At 43.5% G+C, this 9,584-nt stretch overlaps 1 protein-coding gene across 1 annotated transcript; it reads left to right on the top strand.

Annotated features, from left to right (window-relative positions):
- Window positions 1-967: 967 nt before the first annotated feature.
- PMPCB (peptidase, mitochondrial processing subunit beta) lies at window positions 968-9,528 on the top strand (the record flags this gene model as incomplete). Its single annotated transcript, XM_079549044.1, has 13 exons — window positions 968-1,057; window positions 2,958-3,098; window positions 3,395-3,481; window positions 3,908-4,037; window positions 4,413-4,611; window positions 5,278-5,357; window positions 5,869-5,981; window positions 6,633-6,776; window positions 7,331-7,491; window positions 8,827-8,912; window positions 9,007-9,095; window positions 9,293-9,368; window positions 9,464-9,528. 13 exons carry the CDS (start codon window positions 968-970, stop codon window positions 9,526-9,528), a joined length of 1,461 nt encoding a protein of 486 aa, XP_079405170.1.
- Window positions 9,529-9,584: the final 56 nt, after the last annotated feature.

Raw genomic sequence — 9,584 nt, 5'->3', positions numbered from 1 at the left:
GAGATCCTGAGTTAGGAGAATAGTACCAAAAAAAAAAAAAAAAAAAAAAAAGTATACTTCTGAGAGATAATTTGATAAGCTAAGTAAAAAGCCCTTAAATCCAGCAGAAAAAGTAAACATTTTAAAGAGGAAATGAAAACTGACAGCACTGCTTTCTGCTTGTCTATGCATGTTTATCTACACCCATACATCCAAAGCATGCCCAGAAACGTGGAATGCGTGGCTCTGAGATGGAACTGCCTGTACTAGCACACTGCTAGAGCCCTTCCCAGCCCAACCCTGGCTCCTACCAAGGTCCATGTCCAGTGCTGGGCAGCTTTGGTGCCTTAGTGCCCAGGGACTGCTTGCAGCACGGCTTACACGGGGCTGCTCCCTGTGTCAGGGACTGCATCTCCTGGCATGGATGAAGCCTCCTGGTAGTCCAGCCTCTTGGATATGTTCCTTATGTTCAGAACACTTTGTGAAGCAAGATTTCAGATTTTTAGCCTGGCCTTACCTAGTTGGATTGATTCTGCATGATGAGAAATGCCTCAACGAGCTACCCTGACTCAGTGCTGCATGGCGACAGGAAGCTCGGCAGGCATCAGCTCTACACACAGCACTGCACAGAGAAAACATCCAACTTTGCGTTAGAGAAACTGCCGATAACAGTTTATTAGGAGGAAAACTGACTTTCCTGAACAGCGCAGTTCTGAGGAGCAGCATGAGGAAGGGAGAGTGGTTAAGCCTGTTTCAGTTTACAACCGACCAGCTCTGGAGCAGCTGACCTTGAACATGGCTTGCTCGAGCATCCTGATATTAACTACGACGCATTGCTTTTGTGAAGAACGCAGCCTCCTGGCTCCCCGCAGCCCGCGCTGCACAGCGGCTCCCCGCACCGCGACGGCGTTCGCTAGCCCCAGTCGGGGCGCTCTGCGCCTGCGCAGCGCCCGCCGGAAGCGAGTCTCCGCCCCGCCGGCTGGCCAAGATGGCGGCGTCCACGGGGCGCTTAGCGGCGCGGCGGCTCTTCCTGCCCTGGTGCACCCGCTTCGTTCGGCCGTCCGGCTCTGGGAATCGGGTAGGTTAGTGGGGATAGAGAGGGGAGTTCTGGGCGGCATCGGCGCTTCGACGGCTCTCTGCGCTGCTCGGGCCGCCGCAGTGAGGGTGGGGGGCTGTAGGCCTCGTGTCGCGGTGCACGACGGGAGTTGTAGTCTTAGCGTGGGAGCCGGGGCGCTGGAATGGCGGGAGTGTCAGCGCCCGGCTGCGTGCCCTCAGGGGCGGGGGGGTGTCGGGAGGGTTTGTGTGCTTTCTGTGCGGCCCAGGAGGCTTTTGAGACCAACTGAGCAAACAAAGCCAAACCAGAGCTGGGCTTCTTCCCTTTGGAGAAGAAAAGTCTCTGGAAAGACCTCAGGCCTTCCAGTACTTAAAGGGTGCTTATAAACAGAAGTCAATTTCCTGCAAGGGCAGATAGTGATATGTTTTAAAACTAAAACAGGGGAGATCTTGATCAGATGTAAGGAGGAAACTTTTTATTCAGAGGGTGGTGAGGCCCTGACACAGCTGCCCACAGAGCTGTGGGTGCCCCATCCCTGCAGGCGCTCAGGGCCGTGTTGGACGGGGCCCTGGGCAGCTGAGCTGCTGGGGGGCAGCCAGCCCACAGCAGGGGGTGGGGATGGCGGGCTTTAAGGTCCCTTCCAACCCAAGATATTCTATAATTTCTTAATGATTTTTTAATGTTAATTTCTTGTAACTTTTCTTCTGGATTAACTACAAGGTGGCAATTTCAATATCTGGCTTTATTCTGGACAACAGATGACTGTGACTTGTAGTCTTAGACATAGGCCCCAACATTTAGTTGAAGGGAAGCAGTTGCAATCTAATTCATTTTAGTTGCCTTAAAATGTATGAGGAGCAGTTGAAGTCGTTTGGTTTGTTCAGCCCAGAGAATGGGAGGGGAGCTTCCTCATAAGGAGGGTGGAGGGGCAGCACTGATCTCTGCTCTCTCTGGTGACAGTAACAGGACCCAAGGGAATAGCATGAAGCTGCGACAGGAAATCCTCAAGTTGGATATAAGGAAAATGTTCTTCACTAGAGGGTGACTGGGCACTGGAGCAGGCTCAATGGGGCTCTGGTCAAGGCACAGAGCTTGCCAGAATTCAAGAAGCATCTGGACAACAGTCTCAGACATATGGTCTGATTGTTTTTTTTGGGTGGCGTTGTCTGGAGCAAGGAGTTGGACTCAGTGATCCTTGTGGGTGCCTTCCAACTTGGGATATTCTGTGATGCTTGTTTTTTTTTCCTTCTGAGTTGGATAATGTATTCCTGTGTGAAGTACTGACAAATAATTTTGAGAGAAAAATATTTTTTTAAATGCACGTTTTAAAGAAGGAGCCATGAACTTACATTTAAGTTCAGGAATACATTTTAGGAAAAGCATTCCAGGATAGGATAGGACTAAAGCCCTCAGTATGGGAGAGAAATGGACCTGTTGGAGCGTGCCAGGAGGATGGTCATAAAAATGATCCCAGAGTTGGAACATCTCCTCTACAAGAACAGCCTGAGAGCTGGAGCTGTTCAGCCTGGAGCAGAGAATGCTCTGTGAGACCTGAGAGTGGTCTTTCAGTATCTAAGGAGGGGCCGTAAGAAAGAAGGGAGCAGACTCCTTTAGCAGGGTCTGTGGTGATAGGACAAGGGCAATAGTTTCAGACTAAGAGGGAGATTAAGACTGGATGTAAGGAAGCAGTTTTTAACAGTAAGGGTGGTGAGGCACTGGAACAGGTTGCCCAGAGAGGTGGTGGATGCCCTGTCCTTGGAGACACCCAAGGGCTGGATGGGACTCTGAGCACCTGATCTAGCTGTAGGTCTCCCTGCTCGCTGCAGGGGAGCTGGACCAGATGGCCTTTAAGGACCCCTTCCAACTGAAACGAATCTGTGGTATAGCTTACAATCTAAGTATGACTGATGTCTTTTTCTTACAGTGTGTACATGTGGGAAGAGGCAGATTCAGAGCTGCCCAGGCAGCAACAGAAGTAGTCTTAAATGTTCCTGAGACTCGTGTGAGTCCTCTGGAGAATGGCTTGCAGGTAGCTTCTGAAGACTCCGGGCTTTCAACGTGCACAGTAGGTAACCCGTAAAGGGGATGTTTTTTCATAACTTCCTGTTTTTTTCTTTATGGAACTTTGTTGGAGTCTATAAATGTTTATTAGCAATTGTTCTTAAAAGGAGCAGAGAAATAGGATTCATAAGGCTTTTGCAAGTGTTTTGCAATGAGAATTTTGCCAAGATCTTTTCTTTTTTCTGGTTCACTTAAAGAAAAAGCAATTTAAAAGTAGGTCTTAAAAATCTTAAGTGTAGTTCATAGAGGAAAAACAGCAAAGTTGCGTTATTGATTGATAAAATTATTATCCCCATTGAGGTTGGACTTTGGATTGATGCTGGAAGCCGATATGAAAATGAGAAGAACAATGGAACTGCTCACTTTCTTGAGCATATGGCTTTCAAGGTGAGTATGAGTACTGGCTTAAAATTTACAACAAATTTCTAAGTTAGTTATCTTTAGAGATCAGTGATAGGAACTTAGAATTGTCTAAATACAGTTTACAAATCAGAGGGATTTGATTTTGGTTCCACATAGCAAAGCCAAATTTTTAGTCCTGTGTAGCTGATACAGAACTATAGGTTTGTACCAGGTCTACTTTTAACTTGCTCTTTATTTTTTAAAATGTTCTTAGAAGACACAAAACCCAGCTTTTCATTTTAATTTGTGAGCATAGTGGGATTTAGATCTTCCTAAATATTGGAGAGATTAGTATGCCAGTATTCATTTCAGAAGACTTTCTCTTCACCTTGACTTTGGCAGACAAGCGGTATTAATAGTCAGCAAGTGGATTCAAAGGTTCAGTTTCACTTCCTTATTGTTTTGTTTCAGGGTACAAAAAAGAGATCTCAGTTAGACCTTGAACTGGAGATTGAGAACATGGGAGCTCATCTGAATGCGTATACATCAAGGGAACAAACAGTGTATTATGCAAAGGCTTTTTCAAAAGATTTACCAAGAGGTAACTGCTTTTGTTAATCTGAAAAGCAGCAAAGAGTAAAACAAACATCCAGCTCCTGGTGAAGCATGAGAATGATTCTTTTACTGTCTGACAATCCCTTCTTTCTTGGGCAAAAAGTACTTTATTAAACCTATAGGAATGTGGGAAGGGTTGTTGTGGCAGAAGCGATGTTGATACTACAAGTGTTTCTGCAGGACTTGCCCTTGGAAGTGCCTTTTGAGCTTGTACATTTTTTAAATTTTTCAAGTTCCAAACAGCAGCTCTTATGAGTGAATGTTGGGCCACCCCTGCTTTGAGCTGAGTTTTACTTTTGGAACCAGATTTTTCTGGTAGTCTGAAAATTCAGTTTCCATTCCCATCTCTGTTTTCAATTAGCTGTGGAAATCCTCGCTGACATAATCCAGAACAGCACCCTGGGAGAAGCAGAGATTGAGCGTGAGCGAGGAGTTATACTCCGAGAGATGCAAGAGGTTGAGACCAATTTACAGGAAGTTGTCTTTGATTACCTTCATGCCACAGCCTATCAGAAAACAGCCCTCGGAAGGACAATTTTAGGACCCACTGAAAACATCAAGTATGTCCAAGTTTGTGGCCATCTTCAACTGTGGGGTAACTTTTCTATATTTAAAAGATTCCTGTGAAAATACAGGGAATGACTTTAGTTTAAATGTTGGCCTTGGAAGATACATGAAATTGCACTGAATGTGATTGTAAGAACTTCCCTGTTGCCCCTTTATGCAGTCATAAAAGTGTACGTGAACTTCACGTGTCTACTGCACACCTTCCTTATGTGCCATTATTTTTGTTATTTGTTAAAAGATGCAAAATTGGAAGTGCTCCTTTTTCCCACCAGTCAGGTGTTAGGCACTGTTGTAAATAAACCTGCATTTACACTGCTCTTTTCTGCACTTGTTTACAGCAGTGCAGATGAGGAGATCACCAAACGTGCTATTGTAAAACTGACATGAGATCATTGGTGGATCCTGGCTCCACCTGACTGAGATCAACATGGAGTAGAGTTGTAATTCTTACTCCTTATCAGGAAGCTGTATGAACTCTGAAAGACAAAATATATGAAGCTCCTATTTCCTCTTAAAGAAGTCGCCCTTATTGTAGCTTTTTGCTCTGTACACTGGCAGAACTTATAATTACTTTGATACTGTATCATTCTGTACTCTTATTTCTTCATCTTGTCATAAACTTTACTGACATGGTAGTGATGATTCCTTGACTGTTGCAGATCCATAAACCGTAATGACTTGGTGGAGTACATAACAACACATTACAAAGGACCCAGAATAGTCCTGGCTGCTGCTGGAGGTTGGTATGAGTTACTCACCCTGGATCGTGTGAAACTGTACTTAAAACCATGGTCATTTAAGTTCCTGGGAACAACACAGTGAATTGCCTGTTGTTCAGTAGGTCCCAGATGCTCATTGTTAGCCCTGCCTGTTCAGTTTGTGCCTCTGTAGCCTTTGGACTTCTGTTCCCTTTTTCCCTCAAGTAAAATTCCAGAAACATTCTTAAATCAATATGGAGAATTGAATTGGAGGGCGAGGTCATTGTTCTATGTGAGCTTGAAAAGGAGGGCCTGGGAGGAGGTCATTGTGAAAAGGGAGTAGCAGAAAAAAAAAACAAGAGAAAAAATGTTTAGGCTTGAAATTGAGAGCGGTTTGATTTGGAATATTATTGTGATTTTATGCTGAGTAACAGTGCTGTGAGCAATCTGAAAGTGTGGGATTAGAGGGCGGAACCTTACTGCTTGCTAAAGCAATTTAAATGAAGTGTTTGCAGAGTAGCATTACAGAGTTTGTGAAAAACCTTTGTTCAGGGGTCTGTCATGACGAGCTACTTGACCTAGCAAAATGCCATTTCGGTAACTTGCCATCTGCTCCAGAAGGAGGGCTGCCACCCCTTCCACCATGCAGCTTCACAGGCAGTGAGGTAAGCTGCTGGTGGCTTTTTGAGCTGCCCTTTATCCCTTTATTTATTATTTATATATATTATATTATATATTATATTATATATATATATATTTATTATTATTGGAGCACAACTGACACATGCAGATGAGAGCTCAGTTGTTTTGCACGCAGTGATAGCAACAGGGGTAGCAACAGGGGTACCTAGTTTCCAAAACAGCACTCACCAACTTCTTTTTGGCAAGCCTTGCTGCCACTGCTTTCTCTGCCCCTTTGATTCCTGGAAGAATACTTCCCTTACTCCTGCTGCTGCTTTCCTTTTGTTCCCCTGCCTTAACCATTGGAACATGTCCCCTTGTTGGGGGATATGGAGGCATGTGTGTTACATTCCAACTGTATTCAGATACTGAAAAGTCATTCTCTTTCCTTCCTGCTCTTTCTGTAAAACAATTTGTAGTGCCCTCTGTGTGTAGGTGGGAAAGTGTTACAAAATGTCCAGAGTGCAACTAGTTAAGGCTGATGTAAAATGTAACTTTGTGCCCTTTAAGTTTTGGTTCCGAGTGCCTGCTTTGGGATGCTGGTGTAGCGAAGATGTCTGTGTATGAATGCTGAACTTGTCAAGCACGTTACCTCGTGCAGGTTGTACTACACCTGCTTTCATGTGCTCCCACAGATTCGTATAAGAGATGACAAGATGCCCCTGGCACACATTGCCATCGCTGTAGAAGCAGCTGGCTGGTCTGACCCAGATACCATTCCTCTTATGGTAGCAAACACTCTGATAGGTAACTGGGATCGTTCCTTTGGAGGAGGAGTGGTAAGTGGACCTGCAAGCACCCTGCTTGTAATGAGTCTGGTGAGACTTGCCTGATGGGGTTCTGCCAGCACAGGTGGATTTGAGCATATCTGAGGGTGTTACTGTTACTTCATGATATTATTTCTGAAGGTCCTTCATTAAAGCAGGATAAGGGAAACCCAGCTGGAAGTCAAAGAGGGTTTGTTGCCCAAGGTCTATGAGAATCTTAGGAAGTGGTTCTAGATCACTAAAATAGAGGTGATTTGAGGCCTGCCAGTCCTCGCTGATAGCAGAATGGTTCATCCTTACACGTTATCAGAATGTGTGGGTATTGCCAGCTGTTCCTTTCTTGAACCTGTGTAGCTTTATGATTTTGGCTTAAAATCTGGGCTGTTATTTGGAAGTGTGAGGTTACATGCAAGGGAAGAAACTGTGACAATGAAGAGCTGCTAGTGGACTACGTAGCCTCTGCTGGACCTTCTGATACCACTGCATGTTCTGTCATGATAGAAATGAAAACAACACTAACAAGCCTTCAGAAAATTCATGAAATGTGTTTTCTCTTGCCTCAGCAGAATTTATCCAGTAAACTTGCTCAGATTGCCTGCCATGGTAACCTGTGTCATAGTTTCCAGTCCTTCAACACCTGCTACACTGACACAGGGCTGTGGGGGCTCTATATGGTCTGTGAGCCATCGACTGTACAGGACATGGTGCATTTTGTTCAGAGAGAATGGTAAGCAACTGTTTGTCTAAAAAAAACATTGTTGTGGACAAATATACTTTACTTTAGAAAAAAAAAAAAGGAATTCTCTGAAGAGAATATTTCTATTTCTCTGCTTTGGCTTGCCTGGGAAAAACAACTGTATCTGGTTCTGTACTTCAGTGCATGAGATGAACAGTCCCAGCAGCCAGTTTCTGGCACTTTTACTTAGGATGAACACTTCTGGGCTTAGGTTTCTTTTTCTCCCCCGGAAGAATAAGTGTGAACTATAGTTAGTAGCAGTGCTTTTACAAGGAAGATAATGGCAATGATTTTCTTTCTGACTTTCATGTGAGAACAGATATGAAATGTATGTCAGACTTTTTAGAATGCTGCTAAGCTAGAGTGCAGTGCCATGAACTGCATGTTTGACAACTGAAAGAGTAAATATTCAGCATAATGAATGGACAGTTACCTTTAAATACTGTCACCAGTTAATGATTCTGCAGTTACTGTCCCACGTGACACACCAGGTATTAGAGTACATAGGAGAGTGATGTGAAAAGTAGCTGAGCTGTTATATACAGAATCTTGAAACCTGGGACTATAGATAATTTTGTTCATCTAAAACCTTGTATCTAAATTGAAAACATGATCATAGGTGCAATTCTAATGCTTGAACTGAAGATGTAATTAGAGATAGACATGTTATTTACGGGCTTGAAGTGGATGAATTTGAAAGAAAACAAAATGAGTTTTTTTCCATCGTGTAGCACTTACTTATTTACCATTATTCTGAGATCTCTGTAAATAGCTCATAGGTAAAAACATCATTGCTTTAGCTGTCTGTATGCTGCAGCTTAACACCAGAGAAGCTGTGAGCCTTTCTTGTGCTGAAGTAATGGGTTAAGAGTACTGCATCCTTCTGTCCTTCTAACAGTCTTCTCTATGCAGTGTGATGTAGTTACACTGTTTGCTATCTTACCAAAAGCCAGGAAGTAATGGATTGCCTTCTGGGCTAATTACCTCTAATTGCTTGGCTCCTGGTAGCTTACCAGCAGCCATTCTCAAACTGGCAAGTATGGACCACACGTGGCTCAAAGCATTCACTTAATGAAAGGAAACAGCTCATCTAAGGAGAAAAGCTTGATCTTAGGCTGAATACTGGTATGCTTCCAAAACCTTTCCTACTTTTATCATGCTGCTTCTGCATATCCTGTGGCTTGTTTTCATTTCAAGTTCTCTTATCAGCATTGCCTATAGAAAAGATGTGCTTGGGTAGATTGCCTGCAGTAAAGAGGCACACAGCCCTCTTGCACGCCTCAGGTCAGCTTTAAGTAATGCTTTTGGATCTAAACTATTTTTCAGGATAAGACTTTGTACAAGTGTCACAGAAAATGAAGTAGCTCGAGCGAAAAATCTTCTGAAGACAAATATGCTGCTGCAACTTGATGGTGAGACTTAGAGGTTTTGTTTGTTTGTTTTTTGTTTTTAAACTTTCCTGCATTTGTATGCTGATAAACTGAAGCTTATTTTCTCCTGGCTTAGGCTCCACCCCAATCTGTGAAGACATTGGAAGACAAATGCTGTGCTATAAGCGCAGAATTCCAATTCCAGAACTTGAGGCAAGAATTGAAGTAAGTACCACCCCTGTTGTAAATTTTTAATTAGGCCCCTACTGCAGTAATTAAGTTTCTTAATTGTTATAGGAAGTACAGTACAGAGGTTAGACTTTTTATCAGAAAGTTTTAACTGTTTTGCTGCCTTTTCCTCTGGGCTGCTAATAACTTTGTGGCCAGGGTTGGTAATGAAGATGTCTCTCTAATTATTTTAGGCTATTGATGCCCAGACTATTAGAGAAGTGTGCACAAAGTACATCTATGATAAGCATCCTGCAGTTGCTGCCCTGGGTATGTTGCCAGGTTCCCCTATTGTAACCCCCTCTACAGCTTTCCTTAACAGTTCAGAATGTGTCATCTCATGGTCAACTTTCTTTAAATTCCAGGTCCAATTGAACAACTTCCAGAGTATAACAAGATCTGCAGTGGGATGTATTGGCTTCGTGAGTAGTGGATGATAAGAACTTTCCGTATGTTTGAGCTTCAAAAGAAAAAAAGAATTAAGAG

The sequence above is a fragment of the Tetrao urogallus genome (genome assembly GCF_951394365.1).
Source record: "Tetrao urogallus genome assembly, chromosome: 1".
In the NCBI taxonomy this organism is placed as follows: Eukaryota; Metazoa; Chordata; class Aves; order Galliformes; family Phasianidae; genus Tetrao; species Tetrao urogallus.
Note: the sequence above shows the minus strand (reverse complement) of the source record. Positions and strands in the feature narration are given on the sequence as shown.